Source organism: Equus caballus, chromosome 11 (genome assembly GCF_041296265.1).
Source record: "Equus caballus isolate H_3958 breed thoroughbred chromosome 11, TB-T2T, whole genome shotgun sequence".
Taxonomy (NCBI): Eukaryota; Metazoa; Chordata; class Mammalia; order Perissodactyla; family Equidae; genus Equus; species Equus caballus.
Window position 1 is genome coordinate 3,654,017 of NC_091694.1, and position 26,800 is coordinate 3,680,816.

At 59.6% G+C, this 26,800-nt stretch overlaps 1 protein-coding gene across 28 annotated transcripts in view; it reads left to right on the top strand.

The window, feature by feature from the left end:
* RBFOX3 (RNA binding fox-1 homolog 3) overlaps positions 1-26,800 on the top strand; it is a 510,773-nt gene that overhangs the window by 461,905 nt on the left and 22,068 nt on the right. For all 28 annotated transcript variants that reach the window (XM_070225857.1, XM_070225855.1, XM_023651892.2 and 25 more), the window contains one exon: positions 26,204-26,458. In XM_070225857.1, the coding sequence (XP_070081958.1) occupies positions 26,237-26,458 (222 nt within the window). In that variant the 5' untranslated portion in view covers positions 26,204-26,236. The remainder of the gene's footprint in view (positions 1-26,203; positions 26,459-26,800) is intronic.

The window sequence follows — 26,800 nt, forward strand, 5'->3', positions numbered from 1 at the left end:
CCAGAGGGTGCGGTCAGAGCATCCCCAGCCGCCACCCTGAGAAGGGACAATGCTGAGTGATCCCCAAAGAGGCAAGACTCCCCTGAGCAGGGACGGCCAGGCCCTGCTTACAGGAGGCAGGGCAGCTCAGGGCCGCCTCCGGAGAGCACCAGGGAGCCAGTGCCCAGGAGGCCACCTGGGGCCGTTGTCCGAGCGAGTGATGCTCAGACTCAGTTGCGCATCAGAATCCCCTGGGCAGCTTTAATAAACCCCTGTGCCCAGGCCTCACCCCAGACCAGTGACATCAGACCCTCTGGGGATGGGACGCAGGCGCTGGTATTTTTTAAAACTTCCGAGGTGATTTCAGTGTGTGGCCACGTTTGAGAAGCACCGTTGCGTGGCCTCTGGGGATGGGACGCAGGCGCTGGTATTTTTTAAAACTTCCGAGGTGATTTCAGTGTGTGGCCATGTCTGAGAAGCACCGTTGCGTGGCCGGACGGCCGCCCCGTCCCTGGGAACATGTTTGAAATGCAGGGGCTCAGGCCTGCCCCACGCCGCTGAGCCAGAGCCTTGGCCGGACCCCGGTGGGGGTGGGTGAGCCTCAGGCCTCCGTGCTGGGGGCCTGCCCGAGCTCAGTGACCGGGGGAGCAGGATCTGTGCCCCCAACTTCTGAGCTGTTTTCCTCGGGGTCTGTGCTTCTCTGGCTGTTGTGGGACAGACAGCACCGAGGGCCCTGGGCTGGTCCAGCGATGCTCTGTGAGACCCGCAAGCTTTAGTGCAGTCACCAGAGCATGCAGGTGGGCTGTCTCCCTCTGAACTCAGAGCCTGGTGACAGGTCAGAGGTGGGCAGACGGCGGCTCCCCTGCCCATGTTAGGGACCAGGCTCGGAGGGCCTGGCCTGGCCGAGAGGCAGGGGGCGGCGACTGACCACCTGCCTGCTCCTCTCCAGGTGGAGCTCTCAGCTCCTGACCACCAGTGCCAGGCCGTGTCACTTAGATTTGTGCTCTGTGCAGGGGATGTCACTGGCAGAACTAACCACGAGGAGCCTGTTCTCCTTCCCTGGGTGTTGGCAGAGCAGGACAGCGCGTCTCAAGGGTGCCTCGCGGGCCAGCCTCCCCCCATGGGCTGTCTTTGAGTGGAAGCATGGGGGCTCAGAGCAGGTGGGGGCTGGGAGTCTGTGCAGGTGGGGGCTGGGGGTCTGTCCAGGTTGGTGGACAGTTAAATAGAAGCAGGGGTGCGGTGAGGAGCACCCTCTGCTGAGGTGCCTTGCGGTGAGCACGGGCACCTGGGGTCGGGGGTCTTCATAACTTAGTGCTTCCTGCAGGTGGGGCTCAGGGCGCCCACTGCCCTTGGATGCAAAGCTGGCGGCGGCTTCTGGGGGAGGGAGCTTGTGCTGGAGGATGATTGTCCCCCTTTTGCCACCCATGGTGAGCCCCTGCTCATGGCTGACAGGCTAAGTGGGCCACCTGCAGCCCGGAGCAGAGATGTCCCTGGCGGGAAGAAACCCTGGCTGTGACAGCTAAGGCCCAGCCTGCGTCTAGGAACCATTCTGCACAGTCAAAGGTGATGGCATGCCTGTGGGGAGGGGGCCCCCGTGCTGTGTCTCGGGCCCCCCCAGGAGTGTCGGAGAGGCCTTGGGAAGCGGAGAGAAACATTCAGGGGAGACAGGGTCAGAGGTGGGAGCCACTGAGAGAGGACAAAAGAGACACCTGAGACCCGATTTGTAGGACACACACCCCCTCCCCAGGACAATTACCCAGATGCTGCCCCCACAGGCTGGGATGACCCCGGGGCAGGGTGGGGGGCCTGTGCAGGAAGAAGGCCACTGTGCTCAGAGAACAGGGTGAGCTGACCCAGCAAAAGTCAGGCTCTGGCCCCTCTCCCGGATGTGGGGCTCTCCAAGATGCAGGCTTCCGGGACCCACATCCTTGGGGGCTCAAGTCCATCTCAGACCTGCCCAGCTCCCCTGAAAGAAAAAGGTGAAAGGATCGCGTCCCTCTTACGTTAACCCATCCTAGGAGGCACACTGTGAATTCTCCCCCGTTAGAGATGGGCGGGGACCCCTTCGCTCCAAGTGTCCCCTCCGCCTCCCACCCCGGTCGGTCCCTCACCTTGGTCTCCTTGTCTGGGCGCCAGGACTCCATGGGACACTGGGAGGAGCCTTGTGCAGGGGTGCAGGGGAGGGGGCCTGCAGGGAAGGGGGAGGGGCAGCACTCCCCTGGAACCCACTTGCCCCCCATCCTCAGAGTTGCTCCTTGATGAGGATCCAGAGGCGGAACAGAGCCCCATGGGAACCACGCCCCCCCCCCCCCAGCAAGCCCAAACCCCCACTTCATGAGAGCCCCAGGCTGGATCAAGAAGCAGGAGCTCTTGGCCTGTCCAAAAGACCCCAGGCGCCCCCCCCCACCCCCCCACAGTCCAGTCTGCATGAGAAGGCAGGCTCTCCCCTAGCCCGCCCCTCCCCACGGCAGGCCCTTCCGAGGGGTGCGCTCGGCCACCTTGCCTTCAGAAGCCTGTGGGCTGCGTCTGAGTGGCTCGCTGCTGCAGCTGGGGGCCATCCTCCAGCCTGGTCAGTCCCATGAGGGTCAGCAGGGTGGGGAGGGGGCGCCCACAGAGAAGGGGCCACTTAGAATGGAAATTCCATTAGCGCTCAGCCATGGGCAGCAGGGCCTGTTCAAAGAATACATTCAATTAAACATTGATTTCTCCGTTTACTCTCAATCATAATGAACCACACTCAGACCCTCCCGCCCCCCACCCCAGACAGTGCCACTCCCCGCCCCCCTACCCCCCCATCCCCCCACCCTGCCCAGCCCGGCCCAGCCATCCCGGCTCCACGCCACCTCCCCATCTTTCAGGGGGGATGCGATCTAGCGATGGGCCCAGGGCCCAGGAGGGGCCCATCCTTCCTGGCGTTTGGGAATAATTACAAATGAGGTGCACAGGGGGTCGTGTTAAATGAAAGTGCCACGGTGGTAAATCGTATTTTTATTTACTACGAGGTTGTGTTTTCAGTGTGGCTCCAGTTAAAAGCTGCAATATGTAATTTCCCCTGATCCAGACAGTATTTCAAAAGCTCCATAAAAGGAAAACAGCACCAAGTTTTCCTCTCTCTCTCTTCCCGCAAACTCAGGGGCAGCAGGTGAGGACACCGCTCAGACCTGCCACCCGGCTCCTGGGCTCTCTCCCTTTCTCCATTATTCCTGTCTTCTCGTGCCTCCCCATGTGTTTCTCTCTGCCTCTGAGATCAGGCAGGGAGGCCGGCCATGCTCTGAGGCTCCCCAGGGTGTCTGGGCAGCGAATTATCGTAAATACACTCGTTTTCAGCAGCCTGGCTCGCAGTTTGGGGCACCTAGGTGACACGGCCCTGTGCTGCCCGCTCACCTGTGTAAACACCTCCAGTCTCGTACTGTCTGCCGGCGGGGGGCGGGGCGGCGGCTCTGTTCTGATACCTGCCTTGCAGGTGAGGAGACAGAACCTCAGGGAGGTGAGGGATTTGCCAAGGGACCCTCAACTACGGGGGACTGGCGCTCAGGCCTGCTTGACCGAGGCACACAGCTGTGGTGCTGCTGTATTTGGACCTCAGAATGCCCAGCCCCACCCTACTCCCCTCCCAACGTTCACCTGCTGATTTGCTCTGTGACCTCAGGCCCCATACTCACCCTCTCTGAGTCTCTGTAAAATGAAAAACCCAACCCTGGCTGCTCGTGACACAACTGCAAGTTCAGAATCGGATGCCCAGGAGACACCCTCCCACCACCTCGGGCAGGTCCTCTGCCTTCCGCCCACCAGCTCTGCTCTCACATAACTCCCAGCGGCAGGTGGCCACAGACACAGTGTCCTGTGCTTAAGCATTTACTGGCCCCAGCTCCAGCTTCCTGGTTTGTTGGGCTTTTACTGATTCCAGTCACACTAAGCAGCAGACTCATCCATTCTCCTCCTTTATTACAGAAAAGGTGGTGCCTCAGACCTCTCTCCATCCCACCCCCGCCCCCAGGCCACCACGCTGGAGGCGCTCAGCCTCGTCCTCTGGCCTGGCAGCCTGTTTCCTCCGTATGCATAGCTGCTGGGCCCTGGGGTTCCCCCGCCCCCCTCAAGTACAGAGCTTCTTCCCCAGCAGGTCCTCAGGGACAGGTCGCTGCGTGCAGTGTCAGGACTGGACCCTGGGAAGCCAGCTGCCCTCTGCCTGCTTGACCCTCCGCTCGGGGCAGGGGTGCCAGGAGGGGCAGCCCCCGCCCACTACTGGGGCCTGGGATCTTTCTGTCCTGCAGCAAAGGCCCTCAGCATTGCCTGGGAAAGGACCCTCTCAGGGCACCAGCCCCCCCGACCCCTGACCCCCAGTGTGGTGTCTGGCTCTGTCTTCCAAACACCTCCACTTCTGGTACACCTTGGGCAGAAGAAGAATTCCAGGTCTGAGAAGTGTGGGAAATGGCAGATTCGACACCAGTAAACAGATCTCTTTACTGCAGAACTTCTTGGGGCCTTTTCTAGAACATTCCAGAAGACTAGAGTCCTAGGGCGCATGCTGGTCCAAGGAAAACTGCCTGGGCTCCAGGTGGACTGGCGTCTATCTCGCCGTGCCTCTGCGAGCTGTGGGACCTTAGCCCCATTCCACTGAGCCTCAGTTTCCCCGTCTGCAGAAATGAGGACTGTAATACTGCCAGGGCTGTCGTGAGTTTCACAACTGCTGTAGGTGGAAGTGCCGGCGCGTAGTAGGTGCTCAGCATGCGTTGTGTCTCCATTCCACCACCGCTGGTCCACACGCACATCCAGAGATGCAGATGAGCAGCTGGCGCCCGGCCGGTGGGTGGCACCTCGGCTCTGGGTCTCAACACTGCTCAGGCCTCTCCCTCGGGGGCCAGCTCTTGGGGCTCGACACTGGAAGCTCTGTCATGTATGAGCCATGTGACCGCAGGCAAGTCTCATAAGCTCACCAGGCCTCAGTTTCCCCATCTGTAAAATGGAGACAGCAGCATGTGCCTCTCAGGTGTGGGAGGAGCCCATGAAGATAAGGGGCAGGAAGGCTCTGGTAAATGGACATGTGTGGCCATCACAGCTGGGTAAGCAGAGCCACCGTCAGGGACCCCAGGCCCAGGGTCGAGCAGCCTGGACGTAGGAGAGCGTGGGCTGGGGATGCAGGCCGGGCTGTGCTCGGAGCCGCCCCTGTCACTTGCTGGTAGGGAGACCTTTGTTCAGCGTCTCTCAGCCTCAGTTTCCCCATCAGTACTATGGGGATAATGACATCCACCTCGTCCGACTGGGATGAAGAGTTGGTGAGATGTCCTCACCGGACACAGGCAGTGTGACTGTCCCCCTGGCTTTGTTACTGCAGAGCACTGGTCCTGCCCTGGCCGCAGGCTCTCCAGGCAGGCTCCTGGCCCCAGAGGGTCCCGTTTCTGCCTTAAGGGAGGGGGTGCTTCTCTCACCTGGTTGTCAGGGCCATGTCCTGGTCCTAAAGAACAATCCATCCTGTCCCACAGTGGAGGCAGGAGAGCAGCTCGTCTCCCTCCCTGGCTGTGGAGCAGTGACCCCTGACTGCCCAGCCTCGTGAGTACAGAGGCCACATCCTCGTCAGCAGGAGAAGATAAACGTTTTTAATTCAGGGAGCTTTTCATGAGCCAGTGGAAGGGAGTAAATCATCTTTCCGGGCCCTGGAGCCCAGAGCTGGTGCCCGGTCCCAGCAGGGTAAGCAGCCACCGGGGCCAAGTGGCAGCCAGGCTGGGTCACTTGCACAACAGGTGGACTGGGGACATGGACACCTGGCGTGCTGGGCATCCCCAGAGAGCTCTTCTTCCGTGGCGGGGGTGGGAGGGGTCTGCTGACGTCTCTTTGTTACTCATGTTCTCCCAGCCTGGCCTGGCTCTGTGTATTTGGTGTGCGTGCACTGCACCAGGAAGACGTGAATAGGACATGGATGTGAGCGTGCACCAGGGCAGGACTGTGAGAGCACATGCTGTGTGTGTGAGGCGGGGTGCACCCACTCCTGGGCACAGTGTGACATGGTGAGAGTGTGCACAGTGTGAGAGCCTGTGCTGTGTGCCTGCACCACCTGCATGTGAGTGTGACGCAGTGCACACTGCCGTGCTCAGTGAACTTGTGCACCTTGTGCATGTGTGTGCAGGCGTGTTGCATGCGCGTGGGCATACTACACATGGGAATGTGCCTGTGCGTGTGCTCGAGCAGGTGTGTGCCTTGCACGCGCTCGGCCAGGTGCACTTCTGCGTGCCCGCGAGATGAGACCTGCCCGTGTGAGCCAGCACCGTGTGTGTGCATGAGCCTGCACGCGCCTGGCTGTGACCAAGGCGCTGGGGGTGCCTGGGTCGTGCCCCCATCTGCCTGTGCAAGCACGCATGTGCACATGGCTTCTGGAGAAGAAATGTTTAAAAATGGAGTTGTCAGCCCCGAGTTGACAGGCGCAATCAGCAAAGTGCAGCGTCGGCAGGAACGGCCGCGGCTCCCTCAATTACCCGGGAGGAAATGGCCCCGCTTTGTGCTGAGGAGGCAGAGTGTGGCTGGAATAAAGCAAGTGGAGCAGACCCAAAAACTTCATTAATTAAAGAAACTCATTAATGAAGGACATTTAATCAGCCGAAGATTAGATCCACACTCGCCTCTTCCAGGAGTCGGGCGCCGACCGGGAGGAGAAGCACCCGCCTCCCTGCCCGTCCCCTCCCCAGGTGCCCCGTGCAGCCAGGCGCCAGCAGCCGGGAGTAGAAGGCGGGCCGCCGAGGCCGGGCGGCAGGGCTGCTCCGCGGGGCCAGCTTGCACCTGGGCGGGTGGACGGGGGACACGAAGCGTGCGTGTAGGGGGTGCTGGGCGCACAATCACCGGAGGCATGTTTGCGTGACAGGGGTAGTGTAAAGGATATCTGGGTCAAAGGTGCTGGCTGAGGGTGACTTTGCCCCCTTCCTACGGACATGTGGCAGTGTCGAGAGACATTTTTGGTTGTCACAACTCAGGGGACATGCTACTGGCATCTAGTGGTTAAACCCAGGGATGCTGCTAAACCTCCTGCAGGATGTCCCCCACAGAGAACCATTTGCCCCAAACATCCGTGGTGCTGCGGCTGAGAAACCCTGTCCAGGCTGGAGGCGTGAACGTAGTTGGGGGTATAGGGGGGAGTGTGAGGCACGTGTGAGCACATGTGGCTACGGGCATGTGTATAAAGTGTGTGCGTACTCAAGGGAATGTGTGTGTGAGTGTGTGTGCATAAAGGAGAGTGCATGTGTGTGAGTACGTGCACAGGGCATGCATGTGTGAGTGTGTGTAAACAAGGGAATGAGTGTGTGCACAGGGAATGCATGTACGCATAAGAGAGTGTATATGTATGCCTAAGAGATGTACGTGTGTGTGTGTGTCCACAGGCAATGTGTATGTGAGTGTACGCATAGGGAATGCATGTGTCAGTGTATACATAAGAGAACATGTGTGTGAGCGTGTGTGCATGTCCCAGGGTGCATCCCCATGGCCTGACTGCTGACGTTCAGAACAGCACGCGTGGCACCTCTGGTGACATGAGGGGAGGGGTCCCCGTTAGGCCTGGAGGAGGCCCCAAGGCTGGAGTTCAGAAGCCTGTGGTGGGTGTATAGGACCCCAGGGCCACTCAAGGCCATCCCTGGGCCCCTGCTTTTAAGTGTGCTTAGAGCATTGTCCCCTTGGGGTTTAAGGCTGTGAGCAGAGTGTCCCTGAGCTGGGGCAGCTCTCTCCTGGGAAGCAACCGTCAGCCCGGGGAGCACCCGCCCTTGACTCATGGGGGCTGCCTCAGGCCCACAGCGGAGGCCCGGTGACAGCTGGCATGGCTCACACCACAGCTCCTGAGGACCTCTGCAGGCCCCGGCCCAGGACGAGCCGTGCGAGGACAACCCACGGGCAGCTGACCACCCCCCGTGCCTCTGGTCCTGACTGCACGTGCTCTCCCTGGCTGAGATGCCGTCCTCTGGTGGTGGCGCTGCAGTTCCACCCTGCTGCCCTGGTCCTCCCGGTGTCCCACTGCTCCAGCAGCACTCGGCCAGGCTGCCCTTGAGACCAGAGCTTGAGTAAGACAGGGGAGGTTCCATAGCCAGTGGCACAGGATGGAGCCATCTCTTCAGTGCAGGTTGTCCCCCCAACTGAGAGGTCCGGCAGCCTGGGGCCCTCCTCTCAGCAAGGGCACCCCTCCCTTCCTGTGCCAGGCAGAGCAGATATGGAGGGCAAAGGCAGCCTCGCCTCTCTGGGGGCAGCACGAGCCGGGAAGGGGGAGCAGAGATCCCAGGGAGCATGCTGCTCCTGGCTCTAGTCGGTCCAATTCAGGAGGAAGACCCAAGCCTCTGTCTCCAGGAAGAGCGAAGGAGAGGTGGGCAGGACCGCAGCAGGAAGGACCTGGGTTTGCCATCGAGGGGTGCAACCCCGGACTGGCAGGGGTGGCCGGGGGTATGGGAGCCGCACGCCTACAGCTCTCAGCAGCCTGCAGCACAGTCCTGGCTGGAGGCAGGAGGTGGCCCCCATGGCCCAGCCTGGCGTGTCCTCTGGCCCCAGGCCCCTCCATCCGAGTCCCACTCCTGCCTCAGCCGCAGGGAGGAGGGCGGCGGCCCTGGATGCCAGGCACAGGGAGGGTCTTAGGGGTGTGTTTGAGGACCACCTGCTGGTCCTGGGGAAAGGATGACATGCAGATGGCCCCACAGAGACCCTGCATGGGGGTGGATGGGGACAACCCCTTGAGACGTCTCCCTCCCACACCATACTGCACTGGGGAGCACCCTTCCAGGTCAAGGGTGATGGGGGGCCCAGGCAAAGGGCTGGGCCCCCCTTTTGGAAATACCACTCCTGCTGTTGTGAAGGGGCCTTCTGTGAGTCGGGGGTCCAGGCCGCCCAGGTAGCATCTCTGTGTGACCGGGCACAGCCCCCACCCCCAGCACAGAGGTGAGCCCCGGACAGACATGGAGGTGGCTCGGGGCAGGTGCGTGCCTGCTGCAGGAAAACCAGCGGCCGTGGCTGTGGCAGTGGGGTCTTCCTGTAGACAGAGGACAGCACTTCTGGTGATCCCAGCTCCTTCCCCAGGGGTCCCCCCACCACCCAGCTCACCTCTCAGGGGGCCCCACCCCCTTGCCTGGCCCTCCTCACGCTGCTGACGGACGGTTAGTGTGCTGCCTCGGTCTCCCCCGCTGGGCGTGAGCTGCACCGGGCAGCCCTGTCTCAGGGCTGCAGGCAGGGCAGGTGCTCAGAGGTACAAACAGTGAAGGAGCAAGCACGTGCTGCCCGCTGGGATTCTAGACCAGGTGATGCCCTGACGTGCTCATGACTTCGGGGTGTTGGGGCCCTCGGGGCTTATGGCCTCTTCTGGACTTGCTGATGTCCCCACCTCTCTGTCTGCAGGGTCAGATGGGGTCACACCCATGTAATTCTCGGGGCGACACTCTGAGTCCCTCTGGCATCGTCCGGAATCTCTGCCGCCACCTCCTCGAGCTCTGCCCCAGTTCCTGGGGGCCGCCCAGGTGGCTCAGGAGCAAGCCCCCTCACCCCGTGTTCATCCTCTGGGCACCTCTTCCAGGCCCACCCTCTGTTCTGTCACCACTGGTGTCCACCCACAGCCACTGTCCCCAGATGCTTCTAAGCAAATGTCCTCCCAGGCCGGGTGGGAAGACCCCCTCCCCAGCTCCTGGTCAGCAGGACCCCAAGGCCTTGCAGTCTTGAGGGAAAACAGTCCCTTCAGTAGGACGAGGGATTCTTCCAGGACCCCGGTGAGGCCACCCACCGACTCGGCCCCTGCATGGCAGCTCCTCCCTGCTCCAAAGCATCAGCTGATGCCAGCAGACCCCAGCCAGGGTCCCAGGCTCACCAGGGTGGGCCCCAACTCAGTCAGGGCACCAACAGAGATCAGGCACCCTTCCTGGGACGTTTGTGGTTTGTGATCCACAGTGGCAGTTCTCCTGAGTCGGCAGGTCACGAGGGCCTGAGAATCTGCATCTGTAACAGCTCCTGGGAGCGATGCTGTTGGCCCTCGGGCCCCACTTCCAGGACCTCACCGTGTCCAGCTGCAGGGCTGAAGGGTCACGGACACCTGCTGCGCGTGGCCACACATGACCAGGCATGAGCACCCAGGGGCTCTGTCCCCACCCAGTGCCCCCTCCCTGAGACACTGCCCCGACCCCCGAATGTCCTTGTGAAAGAAGGACCACCAGGGGCATTCTCCCAGCCGGTGAATAAATCTGCAGTTCTCAGCCTGGGTGCCAGGCAGGTGCGTGACTGTGGGACGCGTTATGTAATCTTCACTGCCAGGGAATTCACCTTCCTAATTGCATTTTGCAAATTTTCATTCGTCTGCCTTCCCAGAGCCCTTGGTGACTAGGAGAAGGGCACCGTGGGAGGGAGAGGGGGACATCTGGGACCTGAGGCCACTGGGCGCAGACCATGGGCTGCACCCCAAGCTGGGTCCTGCCCACCCCGCCCCCACCACCTGCCATCCCCGCCCTCACCTGCCCGCCTCATGTCCTGGGCACTGTGCTCCGTGTCCTGCTCCATTTGCTAAGTGAAGACTGTGGACCCAGTGACGCTGATATTCCTTAGTGACTATGCAGGATACAGATGTGAGGGTGCCACAGTGGAGGGAGGGCTCATCCTAGAGCTGCAGAGCCGTCTGCCCTGGAGCCTGGCGGAGAGGGGCCTGGAGGTTGCTCGCCGTCAGGATGGGGGGGCTCTCGGTGGCACTCCTCCTTCTGTGGGTCGCCTCAACAGCTGTCCTGTGGCTTTGTCCTCACAAGGCTCTGGGAGGGGCTCTGGCCCCAACGACGTTCTCTCGGTCCCACTGAGTAGGAGCCTGGTGCCCGCCGGTCCACTCTCATATGTACACGAACATGCCGCATGTGCTCACCCACTTATAAAGTCACAGCAGCATCTCATCAAGCCTCAGGGAAGGATGGAAGAGGCGCAGGGCAAAATGGAGATCACGGGGTGGGGGTGGGGTGCGGAGCTGGGACTGGCAGTAAGGATCGCCTTCCCAGAGAAGGTGTTTGAGCACTTCCAGGGCGGGGGTTGGGTTGGAGGAGGGAAGAGGCCTGGATCACAGCAGAGAGTCTCTGCACAAAGCCTGGCCCTGAGCACAGCGCCGGGCCCGTGGTTTCCTCTTTGGTATCCCCAGACATAGTAGATGCTCAGCAAACCTTGTAGGTACTCAGCAAACAGTTCTTGACTGAGTGAGTGGGAAGGTGAAGGTATGGGACAGAACGAGTTCTGTGGGAGCTGTAACGAGGCGCTCCTAGGAGTTGGCAGGGGTTGTGGTCAGTCAAGGCTGGGCCTGGGCGCAGGCCCTCCTCAGGGACCCTCCCCTCTGAGTTCTCATCACTCCTCCCTTCGTATATCTCTGCAGCATCCTCGGGCTTCTCCGCCGACCCTCGCCCTTGGTAGCCGCCCCACCCCCCAGCTCAGGGCGGACGGCTTAGCTTCCTAAGCTTCACTCCGGTGGAGCCCTGGGCTCCCATGGGCAGGGGTGTGAGGCCACTGCAAACTCCTCCTACTTTCGGAGGCAGAAGGGCTCTGTGGGCAGGAAGGGGGCCTTGGGTTGCCCACATGCTTGGGCCTTGGCCCCTCCCCACCTGTGGCCTCGGGCACGGTGTTGATCCCCAAGGAGCCTCACTGTGCTCATCTGTACAGTGGGGAGAAGGGGGTGCATGGGATCACCCCAGGACCCAGCCCCTCCGTGGGCCGGCATCTGCCTTCCAGCAGCTGCTGCCCTCACTTCCCCTCTGTGGTCTGAAGAGGGTCCCCATGCCCAGAAGGGGTCTGCTTTTCCCAAGTGCCTCTCAGAGTAGGGGTGCTCTCTCCCGGCCCCCCTGACTCTCCCTTCCCTCCTGCCCGCAGAGGGAAGGCCAGTGAGCACTGGTTGAAGTCTGCTGGGGGGCTTTCCTGTGGCTTGGCACCTGCTGGCTCCCCGTGCTCTAATGAGGGGCAGGGGGAAAGAGGGAGGGTATGGTCTCCAGACTCTGCAAAGGGGCCCATGCGGGTGACCGACAGTGTCCCACCCCGAGTTCTGGTGTCCCTGCCATCTGGCCTCTCATGCCAGAGACGCACATTTGCTGTGGAGCAGGGCTCCACCTGTCCCCAGAGAGGGGCTGCCCAGTGCCTGCACCTGCACACACACAGTGCTACGGATTCAGAGCATGGCAGAGCCCAAGGGGCATTCGTGAAATAAGGTGGGGACCACCGCTCGTCAAGTGGCAGCGAATGGCCTCAGCTCACTCGGCTCCCTTGCTGACCCCGAGTGCAGTGCCAGCGGCCCCTCCCATCTGCCCTCCTGCAGAGACCTCCCGCAGGGCATGCCTGTGGCGGACCCCCAGCCCCAGTGGTCCCCGCCCAGCCCAGCGGCCTCCAGCTCTGCACAGACCCCGGGAGGTGGGACCTGTTGGTGGTGCTTCCTTCAGGCTTGATTGACAATTGAGGGTGAACCACTTCCCAGCACGCCCCGCCCCCCCGCTTTCGGAGTCCCTTCGGCCAGACGGCTCCTCGCCGGTTTCCCTAGGCAGGACGGAGAGTCGGGGTGGAGGAGAGGCTGATGGGAGAAGAGGATTTATGAATCCACATTATTTCTGATTTGTATGCAGTGAGCTTGGAGGGAATCAGGCTTAATCGTGCGCAAATCCTTCCCCTCGCCTGGGGCTTCTCAGCTGAGATCGGGCCCACCTGGTGCAGGGTGGCTGAGTCTGGGCTGAGGGCCGCAGTGGGCTCTGGCTGGGTAGCCGGCTCCGTTCTGGGGGCGGGGCTGTGGCATCTCCTGTCGTTAGAGCAGGGAGGCGGCTGGGGTCTGTCAGGGCCCCAGGCTGTTAGGGTTTCCTGAGCCTTGGACCCCCTTAGCATCTGGGGAGGCACATACCCCCCTTTTCAGAAAATGGTATTAAATGCATAACGTAAAATACATAGGATTACAAAGGAAACCATTTTTGTTGAAATACGCTTATCAGAAGAGAGAAAACGTGTGAAATATCAGCGGCTTCTTCACTAATGCGTGAAATAACCAGGCCCAGGGCCAGGCCTGCTCACCACCCTAGTGTTGGAGTTGGGGTGGACGTGAAGATCGGCACACGTCGGCATAGCCGAGGCGCGGTAGGAAGGGCCTGTGGCTTCTGTGGGCGTCGGAGTCTCGCCTGGTGCTCATGCCCTAGGTTTGCATGCACCTTGTGGGTGGAGGTGGCATCGACATTTCAGTTGGAGAGTGTAAGATGGAGCGCAGGGCACTTCCCCTTCCAGGATCACAGACGCCCCGACTTCTTTCCCCAAACATCACAGGGAACAAGCACAGAGCACACACAGCACCCACAGGGCACGCTCAGAGCACACAGGGAGCACAGCATTTATGGAGCACACACAGCACCCACAGAGCACACAGAGCACACACGGAGCTCCCATGGAACACACAGCACCCACAGAGCACACACAGAACACAGCCTGCACAGAGCACACACGGAACACACAGTACCCATGGAGCGCATACGGAGCACATAGCACGCACAGAGCACACAGCACACACAGAGCACACACGGAACACAGCCTGCACAGAGCACACATGGAACACACGGTACCCATGGAGCACATACGGAGCACACAGCACGCACAGAGCACATGCGGAGCGCGCAGCACCCACACAGCACACACAGAACATACATGGAACACACAGCACCCACAGAGCGCACACGGAGCACACAGCACCCACAGAGCACACACATAGAACACACAGCACACGCAGAGCACGCATAGCCCGTGCACATGCAGAACAGGGAGCACGCTGCTCTCAGGCGCTGGACTGATTCGGGAGCATCCTGTCTGGCACCACGTCAGTGCTGGGTGGGCACTGTCAGCCTTCATCTTGCAGATGCAGGCCAGGGGCAGGGAGACTGGAAAGAGAGTGCCAACTCTGGGTAGATGGGCAGGGTGCCCAGGACACCCAGGGAGCTGTCAGGAGACAGGCCTCAGTGTAGGGGGCTCAGTGGGGACCCTGTGCTCTGTGTTTGCACACGCTGAGAACTTGCTGTGTGCCAGGGTGACCCGGCCCATCACCCACCCACCCCAGCGTCCACCTGGCTCATCGCCCACCCAGCAACCTCCAAGGCATGCCGTCTGTTCCACACCAATGTGGGAGAAGCTTGAGGCCCTACTGGGGAAAGAGACTGTGGACCGGAGGAAAGGACACGAAAAAGCTGGGGGAGAGCCAAGATTCTGGCAGAGGGAAGGTGGCAGGGACAGTGGGAACGAGCCATGCTGGCCCCTCATTGCCGACAGGAACAGCGGAATGCGGGACTCAGGGTCCTGCCCACCTTGGGGGCCCTGCCTGGACTTCCGCTAAGGTCCTGTAGGTCTGGGGGTGGGACAGGCACGCTGTGTGCCCTGTGCCTTCTGGGGTATCGGGGGAAGCCTGGGCACCAAGCCCCTCATGGAGAAGGAGGGACGGAAGGAGGAGAGGAACCCATGAGCCGGATGTACGGGTCCCTGAATGAAGTAATATGGGGCGTGACGGGCTGGCCAACAGCCCTAATTAATAAAAGATACTAAGCTGGCTGCCAGGGGATAGGATGGATTGGATGGGGTGGAAAGAGCAACTGCTCGGGTGGATTCTTGCCCCGCCTTGGAGCCTCCCAGCCTCCCTCCCAGCAAGCAGCGCCCCCTGATCTCTTCTGTGGACCCCTGATCTCTCCCGCCACTCCCAGCGCTGCCCCTACCCCAGCCCCCCACAGAGCCCCCATCCCACCTACCACCCCCATCACCTATCTCCCCCATCGCTGGCTTCCCCAGACCTCCAGTTGCTGGACAGAGAGGGTGAATTGGAACCCGACTGGGGCTGGCCCCGCTCCCCTCCCCAGGGTGTGCTGGAGTCGTCCATACAAGCCCAGGATTGTGCTCGTCTCTTCCCCACTCCAGTGACTCTGTGCCAATAACTTGAAACCCACAGGGCAGGAATGTACACCAAGGAAATCTGCAGACACCACCAAGCAGGGCTTTTCCCCACAGAGCCAGTTGTTAACCGCTTGCCAGCATACCACTGCCTCCCACCATGGTGGGGAGGGGGCCTGGGTCAGCCCACGCAGAAGCCATGGGCTTCCTCTGAACCTTGGAGGAAAGCATCAAGCGCAGAGGTGGGTGCTTGGAGGGGCTGGGAAACCCTGGCTGGTTGCAGATTACAGTGAATTCTAGGAAGCTGGGGCGTCTTGGGGAAGGGGAGTGAGCACAATGGGTGGCTGACCCTGCCCCCGGCCATGGTGGAGGGCACGCCCTCTGCTACACCCATGTGGACAACAGTCGGAATGTGCAGTGACTCCAGAGTCAGTCCTGAGTTCACATCCCAGATCCGCCACATACTGGCTGTGTGTGCACGTGGGCAAGTGACTTCCTGTCGATGATTACATGAAATACATTTTTATTGCTTAACGCAGTGCCAGGCTCTCCAAAGCCCTCAGCCAGTGGCTGTCACTGCTACAGTCATCAGCGTTACTCACCGGTTACTGAGCACCTGCTGTATGCCTGAGCTGGGTCAGGGGTTGGGGACTCAGTCCTTGGGGGTCTCGTGAGTCAGGTGGGCTTAGGCTCTAACGCGTTGCCCCTCTGACCACAGTTCCCTGCTCCAAAATAGCAGCCAGCTCTGCCCTGGGGCATCTGTACGGCTCCCCTCTGCTTACAAAGGCCACGCTCCAAAGTCTCTGCCTTAAAGTGCATGCCTGCAGGGACCTGCCCCCACGCACACCTTTGGGATGACATCTTGAAAAACTCTTGGGAGGGAGGCATGAGATGGTCCGGCAGAGAGAAGTCTCTGCTGTCCATCTTTCTGGGGTGGCAGGCTGGAAGGGACGAGGGAGGCATCTGGAATGGAGATGGGAGCTGGGCCTGCCTCCCAGGCTTCCCTCACTCACCCTCCACCGGCTAGGAGCTGGCTTTCCCAGGGTGCCTGGGCTGTTTGGGGACCCCTGCTCCTGCCTAACAGGCATGCTCTCCCATGAAACTTGGGATCAGGAGCCCCCGAGCTGTAGAGGTGGCCTGTTTCTGGGCTGAGGAAGCAACTGAGTCAGAAGGCAAGAACCTGGGGAGGGAGGGAGCAGCTGCCTGCCGCCCACCGGCGACCTCCGTGCTGAGGCAGCCCCAGCTGAATCTTGAATCCTCCCTTCCTTTCCTTCTGGATCATGACAGGTCCTCGAAAACTCTGCTGTGCCTGTTTATTTTCATCTGGGTGCTCCTGGGAAAACAGAGCCCTCCGCCTCTCCTCCAGGAGTAGAGAGCGCCTCCACGAGTCATCCACCAGCCTGTGAGCACACCGCTGCCTCTGCTCTCAGTTAGCGGCCCAGGAAATTCGAATGTTAGCCTGAGCCAGCTGCGGTGGAAGGGCTAATTGGTTCCCCCCTGAAAATCACATCATGCATTTCCAATCCTGTTAATGCTCGTGGGGCTTCCACTGAGGCGTCTGCTCCCAGAGGCAGGCCTCTGTGCTCACGGGGGTACCCCAGGCACCCAGAACCGGGCACCAAGCAGGCGCTCGGTGCATTTTTGGAGAGTGAGTTCATGCACATCATTGTCACACTCCCCTTGTCACTGACACGAGAACACCAGCCCTGCCTGCACTCCCCAGCAGGTGACTTTGGACAAGGTGCCTATTTCCTCCTCAACCGAGTGGACCAAACGTTCTCCAAGGTCCCTTTCTAGGATCCCAGTTGTCACAAGTCCCCTGTGAGCAGAGCACAACTCCACTGTCCTTGGAGATATTCCGATAACTCACGTTCTTCCTGCCCAGTGCGCCTTGGATCAAGGCAGGGCGTCTTCCCCAAAACCGAACCAAACCTGGCGGCAGGAATGCGACCGGCCCCTGATGTGTGTGCCCGCCCCGGATGAGAGTCAGTGGGTGTCTGGTCTCTTCCCTTGACATCATCCTGTGTCCCAGCTTCATCTTCGTTGCTTTTCGCTCATCTCTTCTTGCCTTTTCCCCCAGAACTTGTGTCCTCTGATTAGCACATTAAAAAAAGAAAATAGGAACGTTACCTCCAAGAAAACAGCCAAATGTATTGGTCTCGCAATTCTCCTTCCCTCCTCCTGTGCCTCTCCTCTCCTTCACCTCTCTGAGCATCTGGTGCTCCCCACACACTGTTCACGCTGTATCTGGGGCCGTCCTCTTGCTCCGGGCGACTCCCTCCTCTGCTCCCACAGCAGCCACCATGGGCCGGCACCCGAGAGACGGAAGGTGCCATGGTCAGGGTGACGGTTGGGAACGCCGGCCTGGACTCGGATCCCAGTGGAGCCGTCGACCTGCGTTTCTTCGAGATGGGAACAGCCATACCATGTATTCCTGGGCTGCGCCGAGGAAGAACCACGATGGGTACAGCTGTTGTGGATTCTTCACGTCCTTGGTGGGTCAGCAAGTGGAGGACGTGTCTATGGACTGCCGTCGTGCAGGCCCTGAGGTCGAACCAGGAGCTGGGTGGAAGTTTCCAGAAGGCAGGTTTCAGCTCAGGGCATGGAAGAGCTTTCTGGCAGAGCTGTTCCGAAACCGAAGGAGCCTCCGGGTTGGCAATGAGCAGAGCAGGGGCAGGAGCACCTTTCGGGGAGGACATAGAGATGAGTTTGCCTGGCAGTCGAGGTTGGGTGTCGCCTGTGGTCACCTCCTGTTCTAAGATTCCGAAATTGAAGGAGTTTGCCTGGCAGTCGAGGTTGGGTGTCGCCTGTGGTCACCTCCTGTTCTAAGATTCCGAAATTGAAGGAGTCTCAGGATGCAGACTCCAGAGGTTTGGGCCACAGCCTCACATGTGCACGCCCTGGGATGAGGGGAGAGCAGGACCATCCCTGATTCCAAACTGGGAGGCCAGAGCCGTGATTCTCCTGACTCAGCCATCACTGGGGGCCCCAGGGACTTGAACCTACACCTCCTGCCTGCCGGAGGTGGGCCCCCAGGTCACCCTACCTCCCCTTCCGACAATGATTCTGCATGGAATCAGGGGAGGGCTGTAGGATAGGCCAGTGATGCTCAGAAGGGCCTCTGTACAGTGTCTTCTGCATCCCCCATCCCAGGCAGCAGACACTCAATAGAGGTGACTCTGGGAAAGATCAGTACTGGGGGGGCGAGGGTCCACTCCCTTCTCAGGGCACACTCAATAGAGGTGACTCTGGGAAAGATCAGTACTGGGGGGGCGAGGGTCCACTCCCTTCTCAGGGCCGTTGAGCATCGTAGGGAGTGGGAAGGGCAGATTGCACACTGGGCAGTTTGGTCTGTGAGGCTGGTCCTTCTGCCTTGCTCCCCTCCTCTGTCCTGTCTGAAGCCAGCTTTGCCCAGAGCTGGTAGAGAAATGGCTCGGTGCCCAGCCTTTGCCGCCAGCCTCTCTCCCCACTGCAGCCTGGCCTGCCAGCCAGGGGCATGCGGCGCCCTCCCTCCCTGGGGTGAGGAGTCTGAGAGGCAATTAGCCTAATTGTCGTGGAGGGACCGTGAGCAGAGGGAGCTGGAGGACCGCGCTGTGGAGGGGTTGGGGGAGGGGGCTCATGGGGCTTTGTCTGCTGCCACTGTTCCTCTTTCCCCTTCCCTTCCACCACCTTGCTCCCTGAGCATCCCACCTTGCCTGTCACCTCACCCCACACGATGGGAGCACACTGGCCAGGGGACACAGGAACTCAGGCTGGGGCAGAGAAAGCGTCAGGCCAGCTATGTGAGCAGGAACACTTGGAGGGTCTTATTTCTAGATCTAGAAGATGGAGCATCCTCCCACCAGCCCCTGCCTCCAGGCAGACAAGTCACTGTCCCCTACCACAGACCAAGAGGTAAGGCTGAGCCCAGGGTCACCCAGAAATGGAGGATCCTATATGAAGGGCACACCCAGCCAGAGTGCAGGGGCCAAGACAAGGCGGTCGGCCACCAGGGGCCCCTGCCGAGAGCCCCTCTCCATCTGTTCCTCGAGCAGGACAAGCCCTTCCATCCCAAGTCACCGTGTTATCAGGATCCAACAGAAAACAGGTGGCTCACCTGCTCTAGGATAACCCCAGGAGAGTTATTTACAAGGAGACTATATACAGCAGTGTCTGGAGGGCGGGTGGAGGGGACCACCAGGGACAGCCCAGGTCCCCAGAGCTGTTACCACAGGCCAGCGTCTCGGAGCAGGGGACAGGGGGCAGGGGTCTGGGGGACTGTCTGCTCAGATCACAGGCACCAGACACAGTCACTCACAGAGTGACTCAAAGCCAGCCACACACGCCTTCCCCGTGATACCTTCCCTCGTCCCCATGTCCGAGTCGGTTCCACCCCTCTGTGTCCATGGCCCTCCATTCTCCTTTGCCAGATGAATGAACTTCAGTCTTTCTGGAACTTACTGCCTTCCAGCTCCCATTGTTGTCGTCTGGGAGTGGCCAGCTCCCGGCGCGGGTCAGAAATAAGGGCACAGAATGCGCCTTATTCATGTTTAAATGCGGGCTTGGAGGAGGGGCTCCATAAATGTTGCTTGAATTGCACTTAACCTTAAGACATTGAATTCACACTTTGCAGACTGATGTTCAGTATCTCTTACCTGTCCCAACGTCAGCCCCCCAGGGCAGCCCTGGCGGTCACCCATGGTGTGATAGAGGGGGCCAGGTGGTGGTCCAACAACCAGCTCTCCTAGACAGACCTGCTCTGATGTGTAGCCTTTGCCAATTCCTGGGTGTAACACTCCCACCATGCCCGGTTTCAAGCTGCCAATGTGCATCCCTGAACTTGGAGTCAGAAAGAGATGCTCCCAGTTGGCACTCAGGAGCCAGAAGGAGCCAGCTCCAGCACGCCACAGGCAGGCCACCACCCTCCCCTCACAGACTCGCCTTGTGCTGTCCGACCCTCTCTTTCGAAGTTGGCGCACGTGCAGTAGAGTGCAGGGGATGCGATGGGTCTGTGCACTTACCTGCTCTGTGACCCCCAGCAGGCACATTGGTCTCTCTGTGCCTCCTTTTCCCCTCTGTAAAAATGGCGATCAAGATGCCTACCACACAGAATTGTGACTAAACATGAGATAATGGGCGCAGAGCAATGGACACAGAGCAGGCCGTCCACACCGCAGAGTTTCCTGTTGAGTCCTATTCAGTGAAGTATCGACTGAAGGTGTCGGCCAGCCTCCACTGACACCTGCTGCCTGGCAGGTGATACCGGAATTATGCCTCTTGGGCTTGTTGTGGGGCCTCGGGGCCATGGTCCTTGGGGCGCGCTTAGAGCTCGTCAGTGACCACTCTCACTAGGACTCTCGTCTTCTCTCCTTGCACATTCGCTCACCCTCTAGGCGCGTATTTCTCACTGTCCTACTATGTGTCATGCGCTGCTCTGGATGCTGGAGATTCAGCAACGAGAAAGACAAAGTCATCTGGAGATGATGTTCTGGGAGCAGGGGGCAGACAGTGAATGATGGACATGAGGAGACTCCCAGATGGAGAAGGGCAAAGTGGGGTGGGAGGACCCCAATTTTAAAGATCCTCCCGGAGAAGGTGACGCTGACGGAAGTGAGAGTGCCTTGGGGGTACCCGAGGAAGAATGTTCTTCAGAGGGAACAGCCAGTGCAGATGGCTTGAGACCACAGCTGGACGTTCAAGGAATGGCGGAGACGCTTGTGGGCAGAAGAGAACAAGCGAGGGGAGTGAAGGAGGAGATGAGTGCCCAGGAGTAGGGGGTCCAGGTCACGCAGGGCCGAGGAGGCCATGTCAGTACTGTGAGTTTTGCTCTGAGAGGACTGACTGTGGGGCGCAGCGCAGAGCAGGAAGACCAGGTGGATGCCACGGAGGCTGGACCTGGGGGAGCAGTGAGTGGGAGAGGCAGTGGATTCTGGGTACATCTTCTAGTTGAAGGTGGAGCCAACAGAGTTTCCTGCTTGATTGTTTGTGGTGGACAGAAGGAGAGGCGCCAAGGGGGACCCCAGGTTTAGAGCTGAGCACTGGATGTGGCGGGTGGTGTGTCCTGAGATGGGGAAGACCTCAAGAGAGGCAGGTTTGATGGAGACAATGGGAAGGAAGCAGGAGTCCCGTTAGGGGTATGTTGAGCTTGGGTGTGTCAAAGGCGTCCAAGTACAGACCGCTGGGGGCAGTTGGAATTCTGGGGAGAAGTCCAGGATGGAGGTGTAACTTGGGGGCGGTCACCACATGACGGTATTTTAAATTTTGAGACTAAGAACCTTCAGGTAGTGAGTGTAGCCAGAGAAGAGAAGGGTCCAAGGACTGAGCGTGGGGGCGCTTCAACATCTAGAGGTAGAGGGAATGTGAAGGAAACGGTAACGCACAGACGTAGAAGAAGCTTCCAATAAAGTAGGAGAACCAACAGAGAGTGGTGTGACAGAATCAAGAGGGGAAAGTGTTTCTGGAGAGAGGAGCGGTCCGCATGTTCAGTGCTGCTGAGGGATCGGGTCAGATGAGGACTGGAAACCAACTATTGGGTTTTCAACATGGCAGAGATGGAAACCTTGACAAAGGGAGTTCCAGGGAATGATGCCAGGGAACAGGAGTTTGGAGTGGGATTAGGGAGAATGGGAATAAAGGAATTAGGGGCCACAGGTCTGGGCAGCTCGTTCACAACACTTTGCTCCATAGGGAATGGTGTATGGGTGTGTAGGCTGAAGGAACTGTGGAGTCAAGGAGATTTTTCCTTTCCTACCACGGGAGAGACTGCAGAGAACCGCCAGAGCCGTGAGCACATGTGTGGGGGAAGGGCTGTATGCCCACATGCACAGATTGGTCATAGATGGGAGCATGGACCTTCATCCCCAGGGACAGGAGAAAAGGCCGAGTATAGGATATGGGGCAGGTGGGCGAACAGGTGAGCATGGACGTTCTCTTCTATTTTCTACAGAAAACAACAAGCAAGGTTATCACCAAAAGTGAGGATGATGGAGAATGTTGGGAGGGTTGAAGAGGAAAAATGAAATGGTCATCCAGAGCATGAGAGCTGAGTGGCAGTGCCAGGCTTGCTTCAGTCTGTGGTCAATGATCTTACATGAATCACTCTGATTTTGTGGTTTTCTCTAGCGGTGTAGACCATTGAGTGGAGTAGGCAGAGCTGGATTTTACCTGTTTTGTCAGGCGAATGTGATGACAGGAGAGAGGGACAAGTTTGTAGAGGGAGGGAGTATAAAGACTTGACCGTGGTCTTTTAGCTTTAACTCATCTGTCCATCTACTCGTCCATTCACCTGTCCACCCATCCATCTTTCCACCCATCCATCTTTCCATCCATCCATTCACCTACCCACCTATCGATCTTTCCATCCATCTATCTACCCATCCATCTGCTATCCATCCATCCATTCATCCACCCATCTGTCCATTGGTCTGTCATCCATCTCTTCAACCACCATCCTTCCACTCATCCATCCTTTCATCCATTCATTCATCCATCCATCCTCCCACCCATCTATCTTTCCATCCATCTTTCCATCTTCCCACCCATCCATCCATCTTTTCGTCTGTCCATCCTCCCATCCATCCACCTAACCATCCATCCATTCATCTGCCCATTTGTCCATTGGTCTGTCCATCCATCTCTTCATCTGCCATCCTTCCATTCATCCATCCTTTCATCCCTCCATCCACCCACCCACCCATCTCATGCACACTGAGACTTCTGAGTACAGCAGAATGCTATGCTGAGAGCAAGAATATGGGGATGGAGGGGAAGTGAGTGGCTTCCACTTCCTGGGAATTCAGAGTCCTCTGGGAAACCAGACGTTCACAAGCTTCTCTAAAACAAGGCCGTCTGAGATGAGCCCCCAGCCTGGCGGGGGGACTCTGCTCAACTCACACTGCAAAACCCAGTCCCTCATTGCGTCTGGTCCCAGTAGACTGGGGAAGAAGGAAGAAAAGGAATGTGACAGACACTGGTTGTGCAGCCCTCAGTGTGCCGGGCACTTACACGCCCCCTCAGGGTGGACCTGGTACCCTCTGCTTCTCCATCCAAGCCTGGCTGGGGGCTCTCAGCCCAGGCTGCACATCAGAAGCTCATGGGAAAGTTTAGTTGTGAATTGACTCAGTTGCCCTGGGGTGGGGCCCAGGCATGGGACGTGCAGCCATGGTGAGAGCCACTCTCGGGACCACAGCCACCTCCACCAAGGGCTTGGAGGAGGCACAGGGCCAGGGGTGTGGAGAATCACTCAGGACCCCCCGAGCCATGCTAGCTAGCTTTTATTCGATGCTTCCTCTGTCCGGGGCACCCGATGACCACTTGCAGATGGGGAAACCTATTCGAAGAGGATAAACAGTCACCCAGGGCCACCTGGTGGCTAAGAGGGAGCCCCTCCCTGTGCAGTCCAAGGTCTAGACTCCATCACCTCCCTGCCAGGACCCTCCCATGAAGGGCCACAGTCCTGCACCAGGAGCAGAGGGTAGGTTTGGGAGCCAGGCCACCTCTGTGCTGTCCTGGTTCCTCCCATACTAGCCTGACAAGTCACTTAGTCCCTGTACCTCAGTTTTATTAGCTGTGAAACGGGGCAAGTGCTAGTGTCCACCTTGTGGGTAGGAGGGGGATTAAATGAGGTTTTGTCTGCAAAGCGGAGAGCACTGTGTGCTCAGATGTGCTGACCTTATCATGATGTCACAAATGTTCCTGGGTGCCCCGTCTCACAGCTGCCTCCTGCCCACACCGGACCCCTCAGACCCTGGCACTCAGTGCCCCAAACACACTGCCGGGTGCCCCTACCTTTGTGTGTAGGTTCCCCTGACCATCTGGGTCTGGGCTCCAGCTGGGGAACTGCAGTGGGAGTGATTGGCAGCTGTCACTCAGCAGGAATGGGACCCAGGGAAGAGGGCACTGGGGAGAGTTGGGGGTGGAGTGAGAAGGATGCAGATGGGAGAGGAGCCCCCCTTTCTTGAGGCCTTGGAGGAGGCAGGGACCGGGGGGAGGGTGCTGGGAAGATGCAAGTTACTGAAGGTTCTAATCAAATATTAATCAGTTAATTGATCTCCTGAGGCCGGGCTGCTGACAGCGCTGCCCTGTCCCTCTCCCACCCTCGCCTTTCCACACTTCCACACTCTTCCTCCCCGACCCCCAGCTCCCTCCACTCCCCTCGGCCCTTGCCCTGGCCCCCTCCCTGCCTCCCTGTCCTGGCCAGCCCCCTGCAGCTCCCACTCCCCCGGCCTCTCCTCTCCCGCCCTGAACCTACCCTTCTCCCTCTCAGCTGGGAGCTGGGGCATGTTGCCCACGTATTTGCTAACAGTGGGTAGTGGGGCTTTGTGGCTGCTTCAGGGCAGTGAGGCGCAAATGAGAGGCATGCATTTGTGTGTGTGCGTGCACGCACGTGCACACGTTTCCCTCCTGTCATCAGGAGTGTGAACATTGCCCCGGTTTCATAGTCTCTGCAGAGAGAAGTTGGGACCAGGTGGCTTCGCCAACCAGGAGGAGGAGGACAGGAGTTCTGCTCATTAGGCCACTGTTCAGCGGTGTCAGGGGTCACCCCAGGAGTCGGGGTGGCACTGAGACAGCAGAGGCTGGGACAGGGGGGCTTAGGGGCAGGGTGCGGCTGGGCCCCCGACAGAGAGTTGGGGGCCTCAGGCCTCCCACTAAAAGGGAGGTGGGCAGGCAGACGGTCCGCGCTGGACAGGGCCCTGGCCTGAAAGCAGAATACCCAGCCGGGGTCTTTGGCCCATTCACTGTCGCCCTCTTGTGGCCAGGCCCTTCAGGGCACCTCCCACTCTAGCAATTGATTCCACATCAGGGCAGTGGTGTGAATTTCCTCTCCTGCTGGATGCAGACGCCGCAAGGACAGGGCCCCCGGTCCCGCTCCACGCCATAACCCTGGGCCTGGCACCCCCCAGATGTCCAATAAACAGTTGTTGGGCGGATAAGCAATAACCGTATGAAGGATATGGCACAGAACAAGACCCGGCATGCTCTCTGGAAGGAGCGCCCGTCTCGAGGGGGAGATGGACAAGGAGACAGACATCCGAACAGGCCGAGGTTGGCGTGATGGGGGAGTGTGTAGGGTTCCTCCCTCCCGAGGGTGTCAGGAAAGCAGTCACGAGCAGACCAGCCACATCTGTGCAAGGGTCCGTCCACGCCAGTCGGCCACTCAGGTGAGAGATGGCACCTGTCCTTCCAGTGGAGCACTCTCTCCCCTGGGGACACTCTCAGAAGGCCACAGAGAGTGCTGCACCAACTCAGAGGGCTGCCCCAAGCACCCCCAGCATGTGTCGACAGTGGGGCACAGGGAGTGGGAAAAGCCAGAACCGCCCTGCCCCACCTCTCCTCTGGCTCCATGAGGGTCCCCAGGCCCTTCTCTGGGGCTGAGGGACTTTCCACCAGGGCTGCCTTCTGTGCTCTCCCGCGGTGGTTCTCGCCAGCACCCAGACTGTGGGAGGAGGTCTGGGGTGGGGCCAAGAACCGCATCGATGATGATCTCCCACGTGATGTGGATGTTGCAGGTCCGGGCCCCCCATTTGGAGAACCACTGCCCGGAGCTTGGCTGGGCCTGCCAAGGGTCAGGGCTTCTCCAAACCCCCAGGGCGGCTGGGGTCAGCTTCGTAGCATCCAGGGAGCACTTTCCCCCTGAGGACAGCAGGCCTTCTAGAGGGCGGGAAGGGATCTACGGGAGATCTTCTCAGGGATCCTCAAGACAGGCCGGAACTTTCCATGCGCGGTAGACGGCATCTCACCACAGCGGCCTCTGTGGGGCCGTGGTGTCCCCGGCCCCGTGTTCTGCGTGGTCCGCTCTGATCCCCTCCCCACAGGCTGTGAATGCATCGCCTACACCCGCTCCAACGACGAGAAAACCGAGCCTCACAACCTTCACGAGGTGGGAGGGAGGCGGGTACGGCTGTAAAGGGCGATAAGAGGGATTCTGGTGCTGCCGGAATGTTCTGTATCTTGACTGATTCGTGTCAGTCTCTGGTGGTGATGGTTTCACAAGATGTCACTGTTGGAGGACGCTGGGTCGATGGCACACTGGATTAACACTGCATATGAGTCTACGGTTATCTCAAAATAAAACACAATTTTTTTAAGTTAGATGGATTGAACAAAAACTCTTTAATGTACTCAGGTCTGACAAGTGTGTGTAAGTGGCCTCAAACCCTGGGTGCTCCAGAACCCTGCCAGCATGGCGGGTACCTCCTGCATCTCTGAGCCGGGGCCCCATGCTGGGGGACCCCCATCTGGGGGCCTGACAAATGCTGCTGAGAGAACAGCATCCGGAGGATGGGTATCCGGAAACTCACACTCAGCTGGGACAGCACCAGCCCTGGGCTCTGGGCAGGGGCCAGTGTCCGGGCCGGGCAAGGGTCTAACCTCCCTCTCTCTCCCTCCACAGGGCAGTCAGGACGCCACGGCTCCGCCCGAAGCGATGGCCCAGCCCTACCCCCCCACCCAGTACCCCCCTCCGCCACAGAATGGCATCCCCACCGAGTACGCCCCGCCCCCACCACACCCCACGCAGGACTACTCGGGCCAGACCCCGGTCCCCCCGGAGCACGGCATGACCCTGTACACACCAGCACAGACCCACCCCGAGCAGCCAGGCACGGAGGCCAGCACACAGCCCATTGCTGGGGCCCAGACAGTGCCGGTAAGGGGCCCCGTGACCCTGGAGCTTCGCGGGGGAGTGCCTGCCCAGAGGGCTGGCTCAGAGGCACAGTGAGGCAAAGAGGGGGTGGCCTCTGCCTAAGGAGAGGCAGGTCCCATAGTGGGGGTCCCCACCCCCAGGAAAGGAGCTCCCAGCCTTGGAGCTCTTCATCATCTGACACCAGGGATCTTTCTGGTGGCACCTGCTCAGCCGGGCACAGCGGGGTGGGGCTGTGACCTTACCTGCAGCCAAGCCCACCCCCTCCAGCTTCCCTGAGCCATAACTTCAGGCAAACTCACCTCCTCTGGGAGATGGAGCATGTCCTCGGTTGCCAGTGACCTGTTC